This window comes from Pan paniscus, chromosome 1 (assembly GCF_029289425.2).
Source record: "Pan paniscus chromosome 1, NHGRI_mPanPan1-v2.0_pri, whole genome shotgun sequence".
NCBI classification, from domain to species: Eukaryota; Metazoa; Chordata; class Mammalia; order Primates; family Hominidae; genus Pan; species Pan paniscus.
The window spans coordinates 220,467,953-220,494,620 of record NC_073249.2 but is presented as its reverse complement, the minus strand read 5'-3'; the positions used below and the strand labels follow the sequence as shown (position 1 = coordinate 220,494,620).

At 42.7% G+C, this 26,668-nt stretch overlaps 1 protein-coding gene across 17 annotated transcripts in view; it reads left to right on the top strand.

The window, feature by feature from the left end:
* CAMTA1 (calmodulin binding transcription activator 1) overlaps positions 1-26,668 on the top strand; it is a 982,737-nt gene that overhangs the window by 944,670 nt on the left and 11,399 nt on the right. For 5 of the 17 annotated variants that reach the window (XM_063595030.1, XM_034954440.3, XM_063595032.1 and 2 more), the window contains 12 exons: positions 870-1,021; positions 4,758-4,954; positions 5,347-5,425; positions 5,671-5,986; positions 6,375-6,898; positions 13,252-13,439; positions 14,261-14,507; positions 16,126-16,197; positions 18,154-18,174; positions 19,584-19,777; positions 20,845-20,919; positions 24,027-24,057. In XM_063595030.1, the coding sequence (XP_063451100.1) occupies positions 870-1,021; positions 4,758-4,954; positions 5,347-5,425; positions 5,671-5,986; positions 6,375-6,898; positions 13,252-13,439; positions 14,261-14,507; positions 16,126-16,197; positions 18,154-18,174; positions 19,584-19,777; positions 20,845-20,919; positions 24,027-24,057 (2,096 nt within the window). The remainder of the gene's footprint in view (positions 1-869; positions 1,022-4,757; positions 4,955-5,346; positions 5,426-5,670; positions 5,987-6,374; positions 6,899-13,251; positions 13,440-14,260; positions 14,508-16,125; positions 16,198-18,153; positions 18,175-19,583; positions 19,778-20,844; positions 20,920-24,026; positions 24,058-26,668) is intronic. The other 12 variants (XM_055104459.2, XM_034954481.3, XM_024929003.4 and 9 more) reach the window with 7 other exon arrangements.

The following is a 26,668-nucleotide window of genomic DNA, read 5'->3' as shown; positions in this document are numbered from 1 at the left end:
AAAAGAAAAGAAAGAAATGTGGCTGAGTACGGTGGTTCACACCTGTAATCCCAGCACTTTTGATTCCTTGAGCCCAGGAGTTTGAGACCAACCTGGGCAACATGGTGAAACTCCATCTCTACAAAACAAAAACAAAAACAAAAATTAACTGGGCATGGTGGTGCACACCTATGGTTCCATCTGCTCGGGAGGCTGAGATGGGAGGATGGCTTGAGCCTGGGAAGTGGAAGTTGCAAATAAGCCTAGATCACACCAATGCACTCCAGTCTGGGCGACAACGTGAGACTGTCTCAAAAAAGGGTGTAATAGTCTCAGGCACTGAATGATGCTATTCCTGAAATAAATTATAAAAGCTAGAGCTTGGCTCAGGAAATAAAATTTAAAACAATTTTTTTTTTGTAAAAACTCAGTGTTTTGGTAAAAGATATACTACCTTTTTTTTTTTTTTTTGGTCTAACATACCTTCCTTTCTTGCTGTGATTGCTTTCTTCTACTAGTTTAATTTAAATTGTATTTATTTATTTTACTTGCCCTAGAGGGCTCTCTACCAGATCTCATGTCAGGGTTTCCGTTGGGGAATTTGACAAAGAAACTGGGGGGCAGGAACCTGAACCTCTTTTTGATCTTTGACAAAAAGAGAATTTCTGGTCTTTTATCCGAGAACTTCGGGCTGCTGAAGGTGCCACCATCCTGTGTGAGGTGGTGACAGATTCACGATCGTGCTGGGGAACTCTGGCTGGCGGAGACCTCTCTGGTTTGGTGAAGTTACGGACGGCATTTGGATGCTGGTCCCGCAAGGCTGGCGAGGCCACGTGTTGACTGCTTTTCTTCCAGAACACAACCTCACTCTTCCTCCTGCTCTGCCCTAGATAACCAGTTCAGGATGTCCATCCTGGAACGACTGGAGCAGATGGAGAGGAGGATGGCCGAGATGACGGGGTCCCAGCAGCACAAACAGGCGAGCGGAGGCGGCAGCAGCGGAGGCGGCAGCGGGAGCGGGAATGGAGGGAGCCAGGCACAGGTACGAGGCGGTGCTGATGCTCAGCTCCCATTTCGCTTCATGTTTATGGATTGGCGAGGCAGTGGATGGATCACAGGCCTCTTCTCTGCTGCTGATGCTGTCCCTGTATTCAGGCAGAAGGCCTGAGGGAGTACTTTACGGTACCTGTGCTTTTAAGCATTATAATCTGTGCAGTATGGAAGAAGCCTTGGAATGTGGAGCTTCTCAGTTGTTTACCCCCCTAATCCTTAAGTTATCTCTATTAATCTCAGAATTCACTACTAAATTACAGGGCAGTGGGAATTAAGGACAACCAATTGAAAAATAGAGGCTGGCTGGGCATGGTGGCTCACGCCTATAATCCCAGCGCTGTAGGAGGCCAAGACGGGAGGATTGCTTGAGCCCAGGAGTTCAAGACCAGCCTGAGCAACATACTGAGACCCTGTCTCTATAGAAAAAAAAATTTTTTTTTAATTAGCCAGGCGTGGTGGGACATCCCTGTGGTCCCAGCTACTCAGGAGGCTGAAGTGGGAGGATCATTTGAGCCCGGGAGGTTGAGGCTGCAGTGAGCCATGATCACTCCACTGCACTCTGACCTGGTCAACAGAATAAGACCCTGTCTCAAAGAGAAGAAAAAAAAAAAAAAAGGCCAGATGGTGACTTAGATCTGCTAGGGTTCAGAATTAATTTAGAATCTTCCTACTTTCTATTCTGTATTTTATCCCTATCTTAAGTATAGGTATAAAACATAATTGAATTCAGTAATTCATAAGCCTTTTATAAACTCAAGGTCAGTATGAAAAGAGCCCAGAGAAAGTGTTTATGTAATGATTCAGTGTAGAATGACATTATACATTACAGCCTCTTTCACAAACTTTCTGTAAGTTCCATAAAGAATGTATGATATTGCCAAGTACGAGTAAATTACCAAACATTGTTTCAGAGTCCCATTGGTCTTGAAGGCTTTATATACATTTCATTTAGGAAGTTCATTTTTGGGAAGTCTCCCAGGGAGAAATTATTTCTCAGGGGACCCTAGAGATAAATTTAAAGGAACTGATGGTATTTCTTATCTCCACTACTCAGCCGTTGCAAAAAAAACCTCAAATAATGCCCCCTCTTTCTCTTCAAGACAAATGATGATTTCCTTTACACAGTTAAGTTTTTAGGTGAATATTTTTGGTTTTATGAACCTCATAAATATCAAGTTTAGTCATATTTTAAATAATAGGTTAAAAGAACATCATATGCCACACCCAAAAGGCTAGCCTCCTTCCTCCCCACGTTTTCATATTGCTCCCCTGTCTTCAGAAATCAGCAGGAAAGAAACAACTTGGCACACAGTAGAATATTATTAAGGCTAAGATAGGCTTCTTTTTTTTCTTTTTGACACGAAGTCTTGCTCTGTCGCCCAGGTGCAGTGCAGTGACACAATCTTGGCTCACTGCAGCCTCCGCCTCCGAGGTTCAAGCGATTCTCCAGCCTCAGCCTCCCAAGTAGCTGGGATTACAGGCATGGGCCACCACGCCTGGCTAATTTTGTATTTTTAGTAGAGACGGGGTTTCCCCACCTTGGTCAGGCTGGTCTCGAACTCCCGACCTCAGGTGATCCACCTGCCTCGGCCTTCCAAAGTGCTGGGATTACAGACATGAGCCACCGTGCCCGGCCGATAGTACTAAGTTTTATAAAAGAAGTAATCATTGTTTAATTTACCTCATGGCTCACATAAGAGATCTCCTTAAAATACTTTTCCTTTCACCAGCAAAAGTGGCATAAAAGGAATGGTATGTAATGTCATTTTAAAGCTCAGCCACTATGCAGCTGGCTCAAACACTATGCAACTGGCCTAGAATCTCATCCCATATTAACCACTACTGAATATCCTTTCATCAGTTTAAGTTGCCTTCAGTAAATGTCCGTGTTTGCCATGCGGGATAGAGACATGGCTGTTTTTGTTTAATACAAAAAAAAAAAAAAAATTCCCTTTTCGTTCACTCTGGCCATTTCCATGTGCTCATGAATGTGTCTTGTGTGTGTAGAATGGCTGTGCCTTGGCCTTTTGAGTCAAGGTCAGTTTGCGGCATGTTGGGATCACCTAACTCTGCTCCTGTAGGTGTTTTTACAGCTTTGATGAGGCTGAGATAACAATCCCATCATCTGCCTTTTTTATTTTGGGAGGCATTTTTTCCACATTTAAAAATAAAAATCAGCAAGGAGCCATAGTATTTCTGTAGTAAGTAAAGTTTATGGAGTTTATTGCCAGAAAAAAAAGTACTTTTTAAGTAACACCAGAGATACAAATTAGCCTAGAGGTGCCATTTATTTGGGGGAGTGTTAAACATAAAACTGCTATCACAGAGACTCACATAAGCTGTTGAAGTTACTAACTTTGATTTTATTTTTCTTCCATTACAACTGGTTCATAGGAAGTAACCCATGTGGTTAAAATTAGTAAACTTCTCTTTCCTATAGCCCTTATTGTTATTAATAACACTTAAATTTCAGGATCTCTAAATGCTTTTCTCAGTATTCTTTTTACTTTACATAAAGGACTGGATTATTGGATACTTTTAGTCATTTCTTTAAGGAAAAAACAGTCCGCATCTAAGTGATCTAATTCTCCTTCAGAAGAAGCAAGAGGCTGGGCGTGGTGGCTCATGCCAGGAACCTAGCACTTGGGAGGCTGAGGCAGGCAGATCACTTGAGATCGGGTGTTCGAGACCAGCCTGGCCAACATGGTGAAACCCTATCTCCGCTAAAAATACAAAAATTAGCTAGAAATCGCTTGAACCTAGGAAGCAGAGCCAAGATCGTGCCACTGCACTCCAGCCTGGGTGACAGAGCGAGACTCTGTCTCAAAAAAAAAAAAAAAAAAGAAAAAAGAAGAAGAAAGAGAGTGAAAGAGCCGCTATACCCGCCAGTGGAAACATTAGGAAAGCTACTCTGCTCCACTGTCTCACAACAGTTTACTGCCTACAGGAAGGCTAGAACCACTTTTTTTTTTGTTTAAGGCTGTGTACACTTTCCCCAAGACGAATCAGCATGAAGTTCCTAATCAGAGTGTCAGCCCTAATAGATAGACTCGTGTCTGTAGAGCTGTGGACTTCAGAGAAGTGCTACTGAGCTGAAGCTAAGCACATTCTAGTCTCAATTTCATGGATGGTTCTTGGCGGTTTGGGTTTTTTTTGTTGTTGTTGTTTTTTGAGACAAGGTCTTGCTCTGTCACCCAGGCTGGAATGCAGTGGCGCGATCACAGCTCACTGTAGCCTCAACCTCTCCAGGCTCAGGTGATCTTCCCACCTCAGCCTCCCGAGTAGCTGGGATTACAGGCACCCACCACCACGCCTGGCTAATTTTTGTATTTTTAGTAGAGATGGAGTTAGGGTTAGGGTTGGCCAGGCTGGTCTCGAACTCCTGACCACAAGAGATCTGCCCGCCTCAGCCTCCCAAAGTGCTGGGATTTCAGGCATGAGCCACTGTGCCCAGCCTAAATTTTGTACTTTTTGTAGAGACAGGGTCTCACCATGTTTCCCAGGTTGGTCTCAAACTCCCGAGCAATCCTCCCACCTCGGCCTCCCAAAGTGCTAGGATTTCAGGCATGAGCCAGCAGGCCCAGCCAGTGTTTCTTTATTTTCAGTGTTTTATGTTTTCCGTTGTGAGTTTCTGATCGTAAAGCATTTGTTTCCCCTACATCGAAGCGCTGATGGGGTCGAGGGCCTTTAGTCCTGAGGTCATAACGTGCGCTTTTTTGTGACAGTGTGCTTCTGGGACCGGGGCCTTGGGGAGCTGCTTTGAGAGCCGTGTGGTCGTGGTATGCGAGAAGATGATGAGCCGAGCCTGCTGGGCGAAGTCCAAGCACTTGATCCACTCAAAGACTTTCCGTGGAATGACCCTACTCCACCTGGCCGCTGCCCAGGGCTATGCCACCCTAATCCAGACCCTCATCAAATGGCGGTAAGGCTGTGGTGCAGCTGGCTGGGGGTCAGCCTCGCACGTCCTCGCTCACATTCTTCCTGAGCACTGCCACCCGTGGAAGAAATCTACCCGTTCAGACCACTTTATAGCCGGCGAGCAAAGGGCTTTGTCCTTGGACAGTTTCCAAGGGAGTTTTATAAACTTCTTCCCAAGAAATACCCAGAGAGATAAGAATTAAATGTTGGACTTGTTATTTTCTTTGGACCCCTAGCCAAATGGAGCGTCCACACTGCCCTGGGACTCTCTGTTTCTTCACCATGGGGATGTTATATACCCAGTTGGGTTTCATCTTGGTGGGGTTTTATAATATTCTGGTGTTTCCTTTTAACGGTGATGAATAGTGTGGTAATTTCTGGTGCTCTCCCTTATAGTACAAAGCATGCAGATAGCATTGACCTGGAACTGGAAGTTGACCCCTTGAATGTGGACCACTTCTCCTGTACTCCTCTGGTAAGGAATGGATTCCTGTAGCCCCCCCTTGCTGTTCTTCCAGTCTGGCCTAGGATTTGCCTGGTTCCCACCGTTGTCTCTTGCTGACACATGGCATGTTTCGGAGATACTTTGGGATGGGAATCTTCAATGGCCCCACCGAGATTGCCAGCAAGGACCAGTTTGTCAGTTGGCAGCAATGGCAAAAGTCAGGTCTGGTCTTGACCTCTGATTGACAACGCTTGCTGTGTCTCCCTGTCTTCTAGATGTGGGCGTGTGCCCTAGGGCACTTGGAAGCTGCCGTCGTGCTGTACAAGTGGGACCGTCGGGCCATCTCGATTCCCGACTCTCTAGGAAGGCTGCCTTTGGGAATTGCCAGGTCACGGGGTCATGTGAAATTAGCAGAGTGTCTGGAGCACCTGCAGAGAGATGAGCAGGCTCAGCTGGGACAGAACCCCAGAATCCACTGTCCTGCAAGCGAAGAGCCCAGCACAGAGAGCTGGATGGCCCAGTGGCACAGCGAAGCCATCAGCTCTCCAGAAATACCCAAGGGAGTCACTGTTATTGCAAGCACCAACCCAGGTAAGAATTCAGAATCATGACATCTCAGAGCTTGACAGAGATCCCGTTTGCTTTCATGCAGCTGCCCTCAGCAGAGTCCATAGGATAGTCACATACATTTCAGATTTTTTGTTAATGTTTCTGATTTTTCTTTAAGAATGCCTAGTGCTGCCCCCTCCCCCAGTACAGAAGAAAGTAGCAAAAGTTCTATGTTCATGCAAGAAATACATAATTTTGGAGGAGGAAGATCTGAATCTGGTGTATGCTACTGGGGATATTTAAATGTTAGGGACGTGTCTTGAGTTCCGGCTTTGCACTTTGTGTCTCTCAGGCATAGAGAAAGTGTTGATTCTTGAGGATTCCTAGTTGTATCTCCTGTCCTGACTATCCTTTCTACTGTACTTTTCAGAGCTGAGAAGACCTCGTTCTGAACCCTCTAATTACTACAGCAGTGAGAGCCACAAAGATTATCCGGCTCCCAAAAAGCATAAATTGAACCCTGAGTACTTCCAGACAAGGCAGGAGAAGCTGCTTCCCACTGCACTGAGTCTGGAAGAGCCAAATATCAGGAAGCAAAGCCCTAGTTCTAAGCAGTCTGTCCCCGAGACACTCAGCCCCAGTGAAGGAGTGAGGGACTTCAGCCGGGAACTCTCCCCTCCCACTCCAGAGACTGCAGCATTTCAAGCCTCTGGATCTCAGCCTGTAGGAAAGTGGAATTCCAAAGATCTTTACATTGGTGTGTCTACAGTACAGGTGACTGGAAATCCGAAGGGGACCAGTGTAGGAAAGGAGGCAGCACCTTCACAGGTGCGTCCACGGGAACCAATGAGTGTCCTGATGATGGCTAACAGAGAGGTGGTGAATACAGAGCTGGGGTCCTACCGTGGTAGTGCAGAAAATGAAGAATGCGGCCAGCCCATGGATGACATACAGGTAAAAAGCAGGGACAGGGTAAGCCTGCAGAGGCCGGTGCGTTCCAGTTGCTGTGATCTTTACAGTCCATTTCCGAAGGTTGTGTCATTTTCCTCCCCGCGAAGCCTTCGAAGTTGGCTTTGTGCAGAACATCGTTGGAGTATCTTCTTTCCTTGGGGCCACATTTTCATTCGGTGAATTGGGCACCGGGAGTAGGGCCTGAATACCAGTGACCCCGGTCTCAGCAAAGCCTTCCCTCTTTGTACCAACTCCTCAGAACTCATTGAGGACCCTACAGTACGTCATCTGCTTCCTTCTTGCATTTAGGTTGATTGATTTCACTGTTTTAAGTACTAGTTACTAGTCAGAATATAGTCAAGGCCTAAAAATAGCTAGAACAGGAAGCCCGTGGATAGATTTTGAATTATCTGAGTGACCTTGATCGGCATAGCTATCATCTAGCCATTGTAAAGGGCATATATGGCGTGAGGCTCTCACGAGGGCAGCGAAATATTCCTAAAGCTGGTAATTGATTGCCCTTATAATAAATCTAAAAATTCCAGAATCCTTTCAGGACCTTAAACTTGTTACGGACTAAGAGAATATATACCAAAATAAACTTGACATTAGGCTAATAAGCAAATTCCATCTATTAAAATATGTAGGGGAGGACCATAAGGGCAGCCTAAAAACATGTTTGAATTCCTCTCTTTCCAACTTCCCATTGATGCAACCTAAAACAAACGTAAAAGGGAAAAAAAATGACTCAGAATTCAACAGGGCACCCATGCCTGTAGAAGTGATACAAGGAGAGGGAGGTGTGTGGAGATCATATGTCCTGGTCAGCATATCTTGGGAGAGGCCTGATTTCTGAGCCATTCCTGCTCATTGCATCCCAGGGACCCCTTCATGCCAGCCCTCTGCTGTTTGCAGAGGATGAGAAAGAAGCTTGCATGCTCACCAATGTGTTCCCATTTCTGGGGAGTTGCCGGGGGCACCACTTCTGACCTACCGTATTAGTCCATTCTCACGCTGCTGATAAGGACATACTCCAGACTGGGGAATTTATAAAGAAAAAGAGGTTTAATGGACTTACAGTTCCACGTGTCTGGGGAGGCCTCACAATCATAGCAGAAGGCGAAAGTCACATCTTATATGGTGGCAGGCAAGAGAGAATGAGAGCCGAGTGAAAGGGGAAACCCCTTATAAAACCATCAGATCTCAAGAGACTTCTTCACTACCACGAGAACAGTATGGAGGAAACCACCCCCGTGATTCAGTTATCTCCCACTGGGTCCCTCCCACAATACATGGGAATTATGGGAGCTACAGTTCAAGATTAGATTTGGGTAGGGACACAGTCAAACCATATCACCTACCGACCACTGCAGTTTCCCTACCACAACACATGGGAATTATGGGAGCTACAGTTCAACATGAGATTTGGGTGGGGACACAGCCAAACCATATCACCTACCGACCACTGCAGTTTCCCTACCACAACACATGGGAATTATGGGAGCTACAGTTCAACATGAGATTTGGGTGGGGACACAGCCAAACCGTATCACCTACGGACCACTGCAGTTTCCCTACCACAAACACGTGGGAATTATGGGAGCTGCAGTTCAACATGAGATGTGGGTGGAGACACAGCCAAACCATGTCACCTACCAACCACTGCAGTCATGGGGAGGACTGCCCAGAAAAATCAAATAATGTTTTAGACAAGAGGCTGGTACATTTCTTCTATAAAGAGCCAAGTAGTGAATATTTTTAGGCTCTGTAGGCCATACAGACTTTGTCCTAGCTACTTAATCGGCCCTAACAGCACCAAAGCAGCCTTAGCATTAAACGGAGGAGTGTGGCTGTTTCCTAGTAAAACTTTATTTACATAAACAGGCAGCTGGCTGAATTCAGCCTGCCATCATTTGCCAAATCCTGTTTTACACAATTCCTGATGGAACCCACACCAGACACCAAAACTGAGCAATCTAGAACTATATTTATAAACATAAATATCTAGGAATAAGTTAGATTACATCGAAAATCAGCAGCTCAAAAGAGAGGAACCAATTGAGCATCGAGAACAGTACCATCCACTAGACCTTTCCACAGTGGTGGACGTGCCTTCTATCCATACCACACACCGTGGGAGACACTTGGTGCCACATATGGAATCGGGCACTTGATCAGCATGGCTGTCGTCTAGCCATTGTAAAGGGCATATGTATGAAATATAGCCAGTGCAACTCAGGAACTGGGTTTCTAATTTTATTTAAGTTTGAATAGCCATTGGATAGCGCAGCTTTTTAGAAAGTGGCCTTCACTGAAACAGAGTTCATGCAGGAAATAGAAAATAACCTTTAAAAAATCCACTTCCTATTTTCACAGATCTGTTAGAGAATAACATCTTGCCAAATTAAGAGCATGTGTCTATGAAAAAAGCAGCAGTCTAAAGAAAGTTTTTTAGCCAAATGAGAAGATAACACTTAAAAATAATGAAATAATTTTAGAAAAAGTGGCAAAACCGTTCATAGAGGAGTGAACAATCAAACAGTAAAACTGAGCAATTATCGATAGTGTGGTATATGTGAGAGGAATTTGTTAGGAAGGGACTCTTTAAATAGAAGACGAATAATGTTTAAACGATCTCCTAGAACTAAAATTCTAAATTATTTTAACAAAACCAGGGAGTGTAGGGAAATGAAGAGAGTAAAAGTGTATGAAAGCTCTCGGGTTCAGGGACAGTAACAGATTTTGTTCCACTCGTGATATAGATAGATGTGCGCTGGATAGGCTGAAATATGCTAGTTAGAAATGTTGGCCGGGCGCGGTGGCTCACACCTGTAATCCCAGCACTTTGGGAGGCCGAGGCGGGCGGATCACGACGTCAGGAGATCAAGACCATCCTGGCTAACACGGTGAAACCCCGTCTCTACTAAAAATATAAAAAATTAGCCAGGCATGGTGGCGGGCACCTGTAGTCCCAGTACTCGGGAGGCTGAGTCAGAAGAATGGCGTGAACCCAGGAGGCAGAGCTTGCAGTGAGCCGACCTCGCACCACTGCACTCCAGCCTGGGCGACGGAGCGAGACTCTCTCTCAAAAAAAAAAAAATGTTAAGTTGGTAGGTAGCATAAAAACGGGCTACAGAAGGACAGGTGCGGTGGCTCATGCCTGTATACTTAGCATTTTGGGAGGCCAAGGTGGGAGGATCACCTGAGTTCAGGAGTTCAAGACCAGCCTGGCCAACATGGTGAAACTCCGTCTCTACTAAAAATACAAAAATTAGCCAGGTGTGTTGGCGGGTGCCTGTAATCCCAGCTACTCGGGAGGCTGAGGCACAAGAATTGCTTGAACCTGGGAGGTGGAGGTTTCGCTGTGTTAGCCAGGATGGTCTCGATCTCCTGACCTCGTGATCTGCCTGCCTCCACCTCCCAAAGTGCTGGGATTACAGGTGTGAGCCACCATGCCCGGCCTCGGGTTGTTTTGTTTTTTTTTAAATAAAAGCAGGATATACTATATGCTACTTGTAAGAAATACAATCAAAATGAAATGAAAGAGAAACAATGAAAATGAAATGATAGATAACAGCTATAATAGATAAACAAGTATAAAAAGAAAGATAAAAAGTACAATTCAAGGCAAATTAATGTGTGTGTGTATATATACATATATATATACATACAGTTTATCTAGAAGATATGACAGTTATAAACTATTGTGCACCTTGCACCATAACCTTGAAACATTACAGCAAATACTAGTAAATACAAAGAAATGTGGACCCACAATCACAGTGTGCTACTAACACACATAGCTCAGAATTTTTCAGATCAAGTAGATACGAAAAGCATATGAACAAGTTGAACAACAAAATCAGAAGGCTTGATTTCATATATATTTACTATATGATAGATTTAATATATGATATACTTATATATAACTATATGTGTGTATGTAGTTAATAGACGTAGCAACTACGTATAAAATTGTTCTTTTCAGGTGTCCAAGGCATGTTTATGAAAACTGCTCATATACTAGGACACGAAGAAAATTTGAATAAAAATCCAAAGCTACCCATTTAAAGGCCGTCTTCTCTGAGCACAATCCATGAAATTTAGAAATGAGTGACGTGACTTTTCAGGTCCAGCTACTGAGAACGTTACTTAAGATGTTTTTACATTGTCACATGTTTATAAAATGGAGGATTTAGGAAAGTGATTGTAGAGTGATAACCTTTTAGGCTTCAGAAATTCCACCTTACTTTTAATATATTTGAATACTTTCATGGAAAAAGAATAAAGCAAGATTTACTTCCTACCGTTTGAGTCACAAATCAAGACAGCCAATAGAGAAGGTGAAAGAAAGCTGCAATTTTTTTTTTTTTTTTTTGAGACAGAGTCTTGCTATGTCACCCAGGCTGGAGTGCGGTGGTGCCATCTTGGCTCACTGCAACTTCCATCTCCTGGGTTCAAGCAATTCTCCTGCCTCGGCCTCTCTAGTATCTGGGATTACAGATACTGTAAGAAAGCACTACGCCTGCACCACCATATCTGGCTAATTTTGGGGTTTTTTTGGGGTAGAGACAGGATTTTGCCATATTGCCCAGGCTGGGCTTGAACTCCTGAGCTCAGGCGATCCACCCGCCTCGGCCTCACAAAAGTGCTGAGAGTACAGGCGTGAGCCACCACGCCTGGCCCAATATATTTTTCTTAAATTTTTTATTTTTATTGTTATTACAAAAACTAATTATTGTTCTTTGATGAAAATTTATAAAATTATCCACAATAAGCATTTTTAACAGCTTTATTGAGGTATAATTTACGTATGATAAAAAATTTATAAAATTATCCACAATAAGCATTTCTAACAGCTTTATTGAGTTACGTATGATAAAATTTACCCATTTTAAATGCTCAGGGGATGGCTTCTAGTAAACATATACAGCTGAGCAACCATCACCATAGTCCCTTTCTAGAACACTTCCATCTCACTGCACGGTGCCCTGTGCCCATCTGCAGTCCATCTCTGCCCAGCCTTAGGCAACCACTGATCTGATTCTATCCCCAGAGGTTTGCTTTTTCTAGACATTTCATGTAAGTGGAATCATGCACCATGCAGCCCACTGCGACTGTTTCCACTTAGCAGGATGTTGTTGAGGCTCCTTCGTGTTGGCAGGAGAAGCATTTTGTCACTTTGTGTAGTTCCATCGAGAACATTTTCAGTTCACTTAAGAACCCGAAGTGCTGTGTTTCAGTTACCACTCCTAAGAGGTATGCAAGGACATTTTTAAGAATCAGTTCACATCTCTGATTCTCATAAAGAATATCTTAATCCAGACCAGCTTTGAGGATTCTTTTTTTCTTTTCTTTTCTTTTTTTTTTCTGAGACGGAGTCTTACTCCGTCGCCCAGGCTGGAGTGCAGTGGCGCGATCTTGGCTCACTGCAAGCTCCACCTCCCGGGTTCATGCCATTCTCCTGCCTCAGCCTCCTGAGTAGCTGGGACTACAGGCGCCCGCCACCACGCCCGGCTAATTTTTTGTATTTTTTAATAGAGACGGGGTTTCACCGTGTTAGCCAGGATGGTCTTGATCTCCTGACCTCGTGATCCGCCAGCCTTGGCCTCCCAAAGTGCTGGGATTACAGGCGTGAGCCACTGCACCTGGCCTCTTTTTTTTTTTTTTTGAGTTGGAGTCTCGCGCTGTCGCCCAGGCTGGAGTGCAGTGGCGCGATCTTGGTTCACTGCAACCTCCACCTCCCGGGTTTAAGTGATTCTCCTGCCTCAGCCTCCCACGTAGCTGGGATTATAGGCAAGCGCCACCATACCTGGCTAATTTTTGTATTTTTAGTAGGGACAGGGTTTCATCATGTTGGCCAGGATGATCTGGAACTCCTGATCTCAAGTGATCCACCCACCTCGGCCTCCCAAAGTGCTGGGATTACAGGCATGAGCCACTGTTCCCAGCCTAGACTGGGGTTCTCTAGGCCAGGCAAAAGGGGGTGGTTAGATATTGGTTATGTAACTAATAGTGACACCTCATTAATATTACAGGTTACTCTAGAACTGCCCAGTGTCATTAATTGGTTGACCCTGAGAGTAGGGAGTACATACAAGCCAGAAGTTCTCCAAGACTGGACTAAAGGTTTGGGGCCAGACTATGACTTGGAGATAATCAGGTCTCAGGATCTCAGCACATTTTGGTGTGTTGTGTTATAACCTTAAAATGGTATTTCATTGCATTGGATTGAGGTGGAAGTCTGCCCTCCTGCCTGATTATTTTTTTCTCTCCGAGGCGAGGCAGGGAGGTAGACCTGGATAACTTGTAAGGTTCCTTTCTAACCTGAGTGTTCTGTGAACTTCTGACTTCAGGTGAACATGATGACCTTGGCAGAACACATTATTGAAGCCACACCTGACCGAATCAAGCAGGAGAATTTTGTGCCCATGGAGTCCTCAGGATTGGAAAGAACAGACCCTGCCACCATTAGCAGTACAATGAGCTGGCTGGCCAGTTATCTAGCGGATGCTGACTGCCTGCCCAGTGCTGCCCAGATCCGGTGAGTAAAGTTACGGAGGTCACTACCCAGCATAGATTCCCGGATGTAATTGGAGGCAGGGGAGGCTGATTGTATTTGATGAATGCCGTGTCATAGAAGACCATACCAAGGAAGGAAGGAAGCATTAGGACAAGCTCTGTTGCCACTTTCAAGGCCCAGCTCCTATTCCTACCTCTCCCATTATTTTTTTTACTGCTATCAGAGCATAAGAGATCGTGTTAAGCTGGACGCGGTGGCTCATGCCTGTAATCCCAGCACTTTTGGGAGGCCAAGGCGGGTGGATCACCTGAGGTCAGGAGTTTGAGACCAGCCTGGCCAACATGGTAAAACCCCGTCTCTACTAAAAATACAAAGTTAGCCGGGCATGGTGATAGGCGCCTGTAATCCCAGCTACTTGGGAGGCTGAGGCAGGAGAATTGCTTGAACCCAAGAGGCGGAGGTTACAATCAGCTGAGATTGAGCCACTGCACCCCAGTCTGCGCAACAGAGCAAGATTCTGTCTCAAAAAAAAAAAAAAAAAAGAGATAATGTAGCATAATGTTTCCCCCTAATTCAGCTGAAGTTTTCTAATGGCAGTAGAGTGTACTGCTACTAGGTTTTAGTATTTAGCATAGTACTAAAGTTATGATAGGTGTTGAGTATAAACTTACTCAATCGAAGGACACTGGGTATGTTTAGCAACTTGCCTAACTGAATGAAGGCATGTTCCTAATTGCCCACAGTGGCTTCTGGCAGATACCATCTTGGCTCATTCATTAATATCTAATGGATGGTGCAAATCAATCATTAATCTGTCTCTCCTTTTTCTCCTCTTGTTTCAGAAGTGCATATAACGAGCCTCTAACCCCTTCTTCTAATACCAGCTTGAGCCCTGTTGGCTCTCCCGTCAGTGAAATCGCTTTCGAGAAACCTAACCTTCCCTCCGCCGCGGATTGGTCAGAATTCCTGAGTGCATCTACCAGTGAGAAGGTAGAGAATGAGTTTGCTCAGCTCACTCTGTCTGATCATGAACAGAGAGAACTCTATGAGGCTGCCAGGCTTGTCCAGACAGCTTTCCGGAAATACAAGGTAAACTAGAACAGAACCTTCGTTTTGTGACATTCTTAAGATCAGAGAGGACAGATGAAAGTCAGAATCATGCAAACAAAAACGTTTACTATTTCTTTTTTTCCTCTGAGTTTGTAGAATTTTTTTGGAAGTCTCCAATTTATTAAGATTCACTATATAACATATCTGTGTGTGTATCTGCTTTGTAAAAATATTTTATGGTAAAATATTCATAACATAAAGTTTGCCATTTTGTCTGTTTTAAAGTGTGCAGTGTGGGGGCATTAAGTATATTCACAGTGCTGTGCCACTGTCACTGCTACCCATTTCCAGAGCTTTCTCATTCTCCCAAACCGTTTGCTTTTAACAACCAATTTTTAAACAGTTAAACATGAAATTTTTATCAAATGTTTACAAAGTTCCTAAAGCACCTTCATAGAAGAGTTTCAGAAGCGTAGTCTTCTCAGTTATCTGAGGCATAGAGAATAACTGGCTGGGACAAGGGCCTGTCCATGGTTAGGCCAGGGCGGGAATGGGGCTTTTCCGGCACAGAACAATGCTGATTTTTCTTTTTCTTTTTTTGAAATGGAGTCTTATTCTGTTGCCAAGGCTGGAGAAGTGCAGTGGTGCAATCTCTGCTCACTGCATCCTCCACCTCCCAATTCAGGTGATTCTCCTGCCTCAGCCTCCCAAGTAGCTAGAATTACTGGTGCGTGCCACCACACCCGCCTAATTCTTGTATTTTTAGTAGAGACAGGTTTTCACAATGTTGGCCAGGCTGGTCTCGAACTCTTAACCTCAAGTGATCCGCCTGCCTTGGCCTCCCAAAGTGCTGGGATTACAGGCATGAGTCACTGCACCCAGCCTTGATTTTTCTATTCTACCTTGCCATCCTGAGTACAATGTCTCTTTATTATTCCTTAAAACAAATTTCATGAGTTCATAGAATTTTTAATTAAAGTTATTAATGTCACATTAAATAATTCTCAGAAGCTTTAGTAAAATAATGTTAGCCAATAATGTAATGGTTATCACCATGTCAACATACTGTTGGTAATGATAATGCCTATTATTCAGTTAATATAAAGTAAGGTGACCCCTCTGCTGCTAGGAGGTCATGACCTAAAGCAGGGGTTTTCAACTGGAGGCCTGGGGGCTGACTCCAGGCAGCCCCTGAACTCCTAAAATTAAGCAGTAAAGCTTTTTCTGTGTGCATTTTTGGTGGGAACGGGACCCATGGCTTTCTACAGATTCTCAAAGTAGTCTCTAACCACTCCCAAAAAAGTGTTCAAAGCCATTAATCATTGATCCAAAAGTAAAGTAGTTGGGGTTATCTTAGGAAAGATAGTTGAGATCTGGCAAGACAAACAGTACAATGCCTAATTTGTTAAATACTTTAAAAGGGAATATATTTTTAGTCTGCTTAACATTCCAATATCATAGTTTTATTTAGAAGCAAGGATAGTCTAAGGTTTATTCTATAAATTCATTTTTCCTCATTTATAATTAATTATCAATATTTTTTGGTAAACCTGGGATCTCAACTCTGAGAAGGTGCATTAAATGAGTAGTAATAAAAAGCTGACATTTCTGGTAGTTAATCATTACTGATTTTTTTTCTCCTTACTTTACCCTTAAGGGCCGACCCTTGCGGGAACAGCAAGAAGTAGCTGCTGCTGTCATTCAGCGTTGTTACAGAAAATATAAACAGGTAAACCTCAGTTTTGCACCACAGAAGGAAACTGTGCCCCACCCAAGGCCACTGAGGATCCTGGTTTGGCTAAAGAGCACTACATCTAGTACCTCATTACAGAGACTTAATTTGTTTTTTGGTTTTTTTTTTTTTTTTTTTTTTTTTTTAAACTGAGTCTGGCTGTGTCGCCCAGGCTGGAGTGCAGTGGCATGATCTGGGCTCACTGCAACCTCCACCTCCCAGGTTCAAGCGATTCTACTGCCTCAGCCTCCCGAGTAGCTGGGACTACAGGCGTGTGCTACCATGCCCAGCAGATTTTTCTAGTTTTAGTAGAGTCGGGGTTTCACCATGTTGCCAGGCTGGTCTTGAACTCCTGACCTCAAGTGATCTGCCCGCCTTGGCCTCCCAAAATGCTGGGATTACAAGCATGAGCCGCAGCGCCCGGCCAGAGACTTAATTTGAACTGCCATGATAAAACAAACAAACAAACAAAAACAGGGGAAGCCACACATGATGGTGTGTGCCTGTAATCCCAGCTCCTCAAGAGGCTGAGGCCGGAGGATCTTCTTGAGCCCAGGTGTTGATGTCCAGCTTGGGCCTCGTCTCAAAAAAAAACCAGAGGAAAACAAAATAAAACCATCTGCAATTAGACTTGTACCGCAAAAGAGTTTTTGTCCAAATTTTTGATCTTTTAGTAATATTACCTACCTGAGATACTGGTCTGATCCTAACACCAGTATCTTTGCAGTGAGGATCCGTGGTCCAATACTTTGATAAACTCCCTAGTAATGAGAGAACTGTAGGGAATCCAGGGTGTGATATCGTGATTGGAGAAAGTAAATGCTGGCTATGTATTACCTTTGAGTTTGAATTATATAAGGTATTTAATCTTTGGCCATTTCCTTTCAGCTTCTTATCCATTTTAAAATGAAGAATTGTTAAAATCTTTGAAAATCAGAAGAAGCTCAGAACATCTTAAACTGCTTTTGTGCACCTTAGTTAAAGGTGCAAGAAGATTATCTAAGTACTCTTTCATGCAGTGTTTCTGTTTGCAAACCACCTTGTAGGGTTATGTAACTAGTCAGATGGGAAAGGGAAGTCATATTTTTGGGGCAGCTAGTATGCACTAGATTTTTTAGGTGCCCCATCTCATTTCCTTTTTACAATTATTTGAAGTAAGCAGTATTTATTTCCAGTTTACAGATGAAGAAGCTGAAGCTCAGAGAAATTACATGAATATTAGGCCTTTCTCATTATCAAGGTGGTTATAAAATATTAAAAATTGCCTAATGGAGTTTTGACTGGTTCACACGATAAAATTCAGGCCTGTCAGTAGATTCTAGAACCTTTTATCAGAGTGTGCTTTAGGTAGTTATAAATTTTTATTTAAGGAATAATAAATTCTAATATGTGTAATGGTCACATGGAAATTAGGGATTCTATCACCTTGTCATAATCCAGGACTTGCCTCAATTTCTGATACGGGTTGCCGTTTCCTCAAGCTTCTCTAGGATTAAGCCCTATTAATGGGGGTGGGGGGACGTCTTTGGCTTCGAGCCAGTTGAGTTCATGATCCCAGAAAAGGAAGGTTTATTGTGCAAACGCTGACACCACAGTGCCTATAGCTCTACAGCAGGGAGCCGCACTGGCTTCTGTTTGGTGAGCAGGCTTCCTGGGAGCACAAGTGATACACAGAATGAAGGTTTCAAGTCTGTGATTACAACAGGTATTGATTCCAAAATATGAGTTTGGTTTTTTTAAAAAAAAAAAACCCTGCCCAGAAACTGTCATCTACAGCTAGGAAGACAGAAGGCATTATTTTTGGAAAGAGTAACAACTATAAAGATGGAAGGCATTAATATAGCCAGGTTGCCTTTTTTTTTTCTTGGTTGGGAGTTTTATTGATTCTGGTTTTTAATTTCATTATATTCAGCAATGTAACATTAATCTTGTATTTTCTGTTTTTCCCCCAAGCTGACATGGATAGCCTTGAAGGTAATGATACACCCAAGCCCTCTCACAAACCATTCCACCAGAGTCACAAACTTCACACCCATCACCAGCTACAGGGAGGGGCCATTAAGATGGCACAGTCATGGAGTAAACATATCCCCCTTGCAAGGCCACCTAAGCACAGTTCCTCTGTCGTCTGGGGACCACGTGGTTATTCAGTTGGAGTGGGTTTCGACATTAATAACTGGACATTTTTTGGCTGGTGTTAATCCATCTAAGCCAGTTCCTGTGAGCCCTGTGGCCACTAAGTAAATACCCTTTTTCCCAAAGCGCTTCACTGTGGCCCGATGGGTCTGAGTGTGTAGTGTGCACAGGTGGAGACGATGGAAACCACAGGGGCTCTGTAGTCTGCAGCATTCTTGTCTTCAAAGACTTTCAGACCAGTGAAAAGGTAAAGCAGGTCAGATAAGACCAAAGAAGGTTCTTGCAGAAGGGTCCTGGTTCTTGGACAATTCTGAGAAGTCAGTTTCCCTCCCTCATTTCACCTCCTCATACATCCAGAGATACAGTTAGGCAGATACAGGGATTTTCTGGGGAATATTTTTCCTTGCGATGGTAAGTTGCCGTCTTATAAGCAAAGGGCTTCATTGCAACTTCTCATCCCCAGAGTCATACTCTGTTTGATTAGAAATTTGGACGTAGCATTTTAAGACCATGGAGAGCTCTGTATTTTTGGTGCCTAGAGACTGATGTTGAGAATTCACCCTGGGCCTTCGTCCCTCACTTCTGTAGCTCTGCAGCGGGCTGCGTGGAGGACTCCTGGCACTGCCTCCTGGGCCGTCCGCAGCTCTGTGACAGCCATCCAGGTTTCACGGCTTCGCCACCGTGTTGGTCTTACGAGTGTTCATCTTTTACAGGTTAAAATGGCTTAAAGGTGTCAGCGTTTCATGATAAGCCTTGTATTTGGGACCTTGCAACTCAGTCAGAAACTTGTCGTGTGGAATGATAGTTAAAAATCAGGGGCTGAATGCTAAGTAGATTTGTGTATGGTGGGAATTGGAAGGCATAAAAAAAATTATGTTAGTGTTTCAAAACTGGATAGAAAATATTAATCCGAAGCATTTAAAATTTTACTGTCGAAATCTGTTTTTAGATTCATAAACGTCTAAGGGTATTGCTATTAAAATTTTTCTCCAAGAAAGGCAAAATATTTTGATATTTTAGGGAAAAAATATATGTCTGAAGGCAACCCTTAAAGTAATATTTTACATTTTGGAAAGGTAGGTGTAAAGATTCCTCATTTGCCTCTTTTGTGATTAAACCCCGGACAGAGAATGTGATAATAGAGGGGAAAAGCACTTTCTCTTCTTCCCTTCCCGGTAAGCTCGAAGGACGCTGAGCCCGTGCGGCCCCTGTTGTTACTGTGTCGCTTGTTCTTGTTTCCGCTGCAGTACGCACTTTATAAAAAGATGACACAGGCTGCCATCCTTATCCAGAGCAAATTCCGAAGTTACTATGAACAAAAAAAATTCCAGCAGAGCCGACGGGCTGCTGTGCTCATCCAGAAGTACTACCGAAGTTATAAGAAATGTGGCAAAAGACGGCAGGCTCGCCGGACAGCTGTGATTGTACAACAGAAACTCAGGTGGGTGGAGAAGAGCTCATGGAGGTAAAGCTCCCTAGGGAAGAGAACTCTGACTTCTTTGAAAGACTTGTCCTGGGCTGACATTGGAGTCTGGGGCGGGCCTAAAGCATTGGCAGTCACTGTGTTCCAGAACGTTTTAGGCATGGTGGCTGATAAGTACACCTGTGCTGAGTCTGGTTTTGAATATTTAGCTCTTTCTCTCCACCTCCCACCCAATTATTTTGATATTGCCACCCAATTTTACCTTATATCAGAATTTGGCAGCACCAGTTTCTACTCAGAAAGTTACCACTCAATTATAGTAGTTTAACCCATTTCCTGTTTAGGAAAAAAAAAAAAAAAGTACAGCCCGCTGCCAGCACTCATGTAATTTTACATAAACATGCTCTTTGAGGCTGAAGGAAATCTGATTTTCAATGTGAAAATAAAATATGAAAACTATTCTTGGAGTCATTTCTAAACAGAACTTGTTCCTAATCCTAATGTAACTGAAATGTATATGATGCTACGTTCCGATTAGAGACAAGGCTATTCTTGACACAAATGGGAAATGAGTGAAATTGTAGAATTACTGCATGTGAGACCTTGGGAGAGTAATTAGGGTTAAGCTGTTCCATTTTAGAGACTGTAATAAAAATGTTGAGCCAAGTAAAATACATTGATCAGTACATTTACAAAATGGCCCAAAGAGTGTATCAACTCTGGTGAATCACCTTGTAAACTAAGAAAGCCTGTCTAATGCCAGAATGCCTTTTGTGGCAAAATGAGCTTATAATGAATTGTGGAAGAATATTTAAGTGACGTTTTATTTTCAGTCTTTGTATAGTCTGTCTTGAAGCTGAGAGCGCCTATACACGCCCTCCTTTCTCCTCTAGTGATGCCCGGACTCGATACTATGGGAACAGCATACGCACTCATCGCCCTTCAGATTGTATACATCTTTAACGTATGCTGTTGGCTTTGCTACACGAACTGCTTAATTCAGAGTCCTCTGTCACTGCTGACCAGTTTTCCATATTGGGCTTTACTGTAACCTTCTTGTGACAATAATATTCTGACTTTTTCAGGAGCAGTTTGCTAACCAAAAAGCAGGATCAAGCTGCTCGAAAAATAATGAGGTTTCTACGCCGCTGTCGCCACAGGTACACTAGTCCTTGTTTATACATTCTGCTCAGGGAGAATGATGAAGCAACCCTGACCTTCTTAACCCTCACTAACTCCTATGTAAAGCTAATCCCCCTGCAGATAATCAGGGCAGACGTCCCAAATTACAATAGGGCGGTAGAGCTCTTTACGTAGGGATCAGGTTGCTACCCTTGGAGTGCTGGTAACCATGTCAGACGATGCTGTTTGAACAGTGGAGATTCATGCCCGTGTTTTTCTGTTTCAATTTGGGTGTGAGGTCAACTTAGTCGGACTAGCTTTTAATTCTAAGTTTCTCTTTAATCTGCGATTGATATGCCACATTGCAGTATGTTCTTTGCTCTAATCCTTTACTATGCTAGCGCGTGTCCAAACAGAAAACAGTTTCTAGTCTCAAGGAAGGGAAAGAAAACCATGAATTCCAAACAAGTTTTCTGATGTAGAATTTCCACCAAATAGCTGGTGCCCTCTGCTGGTCATGTAATCGCCAACATGCTCTATTATTAAACTATCAATTAAAGCCGGTCCGTGATGAGGAACAGGAGAGATCACTGGAAGGCAGCTGTTCAGGAAAAGAAAGACATCTGAGACTCTGGGCACATCTTCAATTAGTAGGAAATGGGGTCCTGTGACCCCAGCATTCTGTGGGATGCAGCATCTTCTCATGGAGCTAAGCCAGAGGAATTTCTCTTTGTTCCTCAAATTTGAGATTTCTTTATGAAGACGAGCGTCTCTACTTAGATTTCAGAGGGCTGGTGAAAGTGGTTTGTGTTCTTTATCTAGGTGAATATTCCAGTCTGACGTCTGTAACTGCGGCCGTCCGAGCTGGGTGTAGACCACCTTCTGTGTGGTTGGGTTGTTGCTCTGTGTGTCAGGAGCTGTGCAGTTTATAATACCAAACATTAAAGCAGACTCTCTAATGTCTTATTTCCTCTTCCTATTTAATTATACCAAAAGTCCTAGTGTTCATATTTAATTGGATTCCTTGGATGTTTCATTTTGCTTTAGTTTTTCTTACTCCTATACCATATGATTGCCGGCTTTGAAAATATCTTGCCTTTAAGACTTAATAGGTTTAATGGGTTATTTGTACTTTTACTTAAATTAACAGAAGAATTTATTTTTGTGACCATAGAAGGAAACATGCACAGCCACTGCATTAACATCATAAAAACTTAAAAAACGGCATTCACTAGGATAGATGGTTTTCCCCAGCTACGATGCCATGCAGAAGCTAATGTTCACTCGCCCTGTGCCTCAGCAACATTTACTTTCCACCATGCAAGGATGGGAGATTTTTCACCATGATAGCTAATGAGTAACATACCAGTGTCAGTACTCTGAAACAGGAAGTCCTGTTAGGAAATGCATCCCCAAAACGGGTATGGCTCTAAGATCATGAAATTAATTCTGCAAGCCTTACCAAAGGCAGCCTCTTTCCTTTATTATTCAATCATACCTTTTACTTAGCAGGGACTTAGGACCAAAGAGAGTAGCTGATTTTCATTATATGGTGAACAGATCAAGGACTCACCTGGGCCCTTTTCCTTACATTCTCCAATACATTCATAGTTCCTTCCTCCCTTTTCCTCTTCGACCTGCAAAATGAAAAACCTGAGCAAGATCCTATCCAGCACTGAAACCAATAGACTTTGGCCACTTTGAGCAGAATCACATCTTCTTTCATGAGACTGTGGTTAATACTTTCCAGATAGATTTTGTTTTCAAGAAAATTACCTTAACACCACTCTTCTTTAGGCCACTTCAGACAAACCAGAATGTCTGCAAGTTAAGTCGTGCTAGACTTTTTCCTCATTTCTTCTAGTCTGATCCTCAAACTTTGAATGAATGTGTGGGTAACGTAGGAGCAAAATTGCATAAAGTCCTACACTCATCTCCCTTTCGTTTTTGCCAAAGCTGTGTCCCGTGTTTACTTTGGGAGAGTTAAGAGAATGAGATATTTAAACAAAACATAAATTCATGAAAGGTTGCCCCCACAAAGTAAGCTGAACAAAGGAATCCTTTCACTTTTGTTTTTAGAGTTCTCTTTCTGTAAACTGGTAGAGGAAAATTTCATGAAGATTTTTGCCTTAAGTGTAAATTTTAACTGTTAATAACCTTATAAGATGGATAACAAGAAGGTTCATTATGAAGAGAACATCAGATAAGGGCTCTGGATTCCTGTGCATTAATTGGAATGAAATAAAAAATGTTATTGGCTCTTTACTTGACCATTTACAGTTTAGATGTTAGAAAAATAGGCAAATTTTAATAACCTCTGTAATAAGATCAGTATTCACTTCCCATTTCTATATATTCAATTAATATGTTCAATTAAGGATCTTGAAGAAATCCTAAACATCTATCCTGGAAGTTTGTTTTAAACTCATATTTTCCTTAGGATGTGTGTAATCCTATTTTCATTCTGGGTCGAGTTATTTAATGTTATTTGAAAAGAAACTATCATGTCTGTTGTCCTTAGAAGCATTAAAATCTTATTAAGATAGAAAACCTTGGCCGGGTGCGGTGGCTCACGCCTGTAATCTCAGTACTTTGGGAGGCCGAGGCAGGCAGATCACTTGAGGTCAGGAGTTTGAGACCAGCCTGGCCGACATGGTGAAACCCTGTCTCTACTAAAGATACAAAAAATTAGCTGGGCGTGGTGGTACACACCTGTAATCCCAGCTACTTGGGAGGCTGGGGCAGGAGAATCTCTTGAACCTGGGAAGCGGAGGTTGCAGTGAGCCAAGATTGCACCATTGCACTCCAGCCTGGGCGACAGGGAGAGATTCCGTCTCAAAAAAAAAAAAAAAAAAAAAAAAGGAAAACCTCATATGACACCCTCTCAAAAAGGTAGGTAGATAGTAGCTTCAGGAATCAGTCAGAAGTATCCCATTTCTAAGTCATATGACCCCAATTTTTTAAGACTTAAATTGATGAATTTTTTACCTACTCATTTCACGTACCCCACCATCACTCTCCTTTTCTTTCTTTCCAAAAAAGAAACCATGTTATATTCTTTTTTGTTGAAATAAAGCTATTTATAAGATTTCTGTTGTGACCCTCACGTGCTAATAGCTCTCTGGTGTTGTTTTACTGTCTAAAGCCCCCTGGTGGACCATAGGCTGTACAAAAGGGTGAGTTTAGCTGCCTGCTAGCCAGTTTCTCTTCTCTTCCATTTTCAGTATTTTGCTTTTTGCTTGCTTGCATGAGGCTGCAGCCTAGGTATGCCAGTAAGTTTCACATCCATTTTGAATGAATTAAAATCAAGTAAAAACTAACCCTAATTACTAACACTGCTATTTTATATGACGGGAGAACAGTCACATACATTAGATGTACAAATGCATGAGTGAGTAGAAGGGAGGGCCGTTCCAAACCACTGCAGGGCATGCCGAGGATGCGGTGGAGGAAGCCTCAGGACGAAAACAGGGCTGGCAGGCCACGTACGCGGCCAAATAACGCTGCGTTATACGAAAACATTCAGCCAGTGGCTTTTTGTGATTAAGATAATTTGCCACATGAAATTTTCTCAACGATTGCTTTGTCAAAATTTCTAAAGCAAGGAGGCTCACTAGGAGGTGGTACTAGGGTTTTTTTTTTTTTAATGAATCTATTTCTTACTGAGAATGACTGTTTCCCTATACCCTGCTCCTGTGCCTGCATTTTCTAAATCTCTCCCTCCCTGGTGCTGTGAGGTAAGTCACTGTACAAGGCTGCCCTTTCAGAACAAACCCAGGACGTTCATTATAAAATAGCGAACTGGCCTTCCAGCACTTGACGGGAATGCTGAATAATGAAAATGTGGTGTGAAATGTCTCGAATATTTATATTCTACATAACAAGAGCAGGGATTCCAATAGGCTTTGAATTTTAGAGAAATTACAATGAGTAATTTTAGTTCCTGAGATTTTAGAATATGATGCTAGTTTGTAAGCAGGGCAAAAGGCAAAAGTCTCCCAGAAGCAACTATAATGTGTTTGAATTATAATAAAAGATTTAGTGTCCGAAAACCATTTTTTCAAAGCCAGGAATAGGCCAGGTACGATGGCTCATGCCTATAATCCCAGCGCTTTGGGAGGCTGAGGTGGGAGGAGTGCTTGAACCCAGGAGTTCAGTGCCAGCCTGGGCAACATAGGGAGACTCCATCTCTACAAAAGATAAAAAATTAACCAGGCGTGGTAGGGCATGCCTGTGGTCACAGCTACTCCGGAGACTGAGGTGGGAGGATCATGTAAGCCTGGTAGGTTGAGGCTGCAGTGAGCTGTGAACATGCCACTGCACTCCAGCCTGAGCAACAGAGCGAGACCCTGTCTCAAACAAAACAAAACAAAACAAAAAACGCCAGGAATAGAATTCATCAAAATTTAATTAATTTAAATGAATTTAGATTAATTTGACAACCTGTTTCTTATATATAATCTTAAGAGAAAAAATGAGTTGAAATTATAACATGGGAATTATCTCTATCAACTCAACTATATTCAATGCCCCCTTTTCTTAACCTTACACTAATACTTTATTTAGTCATCTTTAAGATTTCTGAGAAAAGGTCATAGTTCAAAAAATCTTAAAACTGCTAATGTTTCTGGAGATATTATTTCCCATCTAACTAGACTTATGTTGGTGCTAATCTTTATTTATTATATTTTAACCTAGAAGTTGGCAAATGTTTTTCGGAAAGGCCAGATAGTAAATACCTTAAGCTTTGTGGGCTGTACGGTCTGTCCCAACTACTCAGTTCTTTTAATGTAGCAGGAAAGCAGCCACAGACAACACATAAATGAATGGCTATGGCTGTGTTCTAATACAACTTTATTTATACAAATAGATACTGGACTAGATTTTGGCCCACAGGTTGTAGTACGCCAACTTGATGATAGAAGAATTTAGTTTTTATAAGTTCTTCTTAATAATGACCTTAACCCTAGATTTAAAAGCCTTAAAAGGGCCGGCCATGGTGGCTCATGCCTGTAATCCCAACACTTTGGGAGGCCGAGGCAGCCGGATCACTTGAGGTCAGGAGTTCGAGACCAGCCTGGCCAACGTGGTCAAACCGTGTCTCTACTAAAAATACAAAAATTAGCTGGCCATGGTGGTGTGCGCAGGACAATCTGTTGAACCCAGGAGGCAGAGGTTGCAGTGAGCCAAGATTGTGCCACTGCACTCCAGCCTGGGCGACAGAGCAAGACTCTGTCTCAAAAGAAAAAAAAGAGAAAAGCCTAAAAAGCCTTAAAATTTTAAAGATTTAAAGGCTCATCTATTTAAAACTATAAATAATTGCTAAGGGAAAAATTTGTTTTTTGGGGGAAAAGAAGCAGCTATACTCTTACGTAAACTTAACTAATTAATCCTCTCTAGAATTAGGGAATTGTTCTCAACTAAAATATTTCAGGTCCCCTGTGATAGAGCTGGCTCGGAGACGTTTTTTTTTGAAATGTAAGAAAAAAAGAGGACAAAAATCTCCATTTCTCCCTCTATTCCCTCTCACCCTCTGCATATATATAGATAATCTTTCTTTCCATTTTAAAAAACCTCCAAGAGAATAGATGCATGCCCTAGTGTTCAGTTCAACTACAACTTGTAGTATCATGCATGTTATATGCAATTAATATCACCTGCTGCAAGGACAACATTTTTACGGGAGGTGGTTGCTTATGCGTTTTTGAAACTTGTTAGTTTCTGGTATGTTAATGATCGTTTTTAAGAGCACATTTTCAGAAGGTGCTTTTCAATGCAAACCAGAAT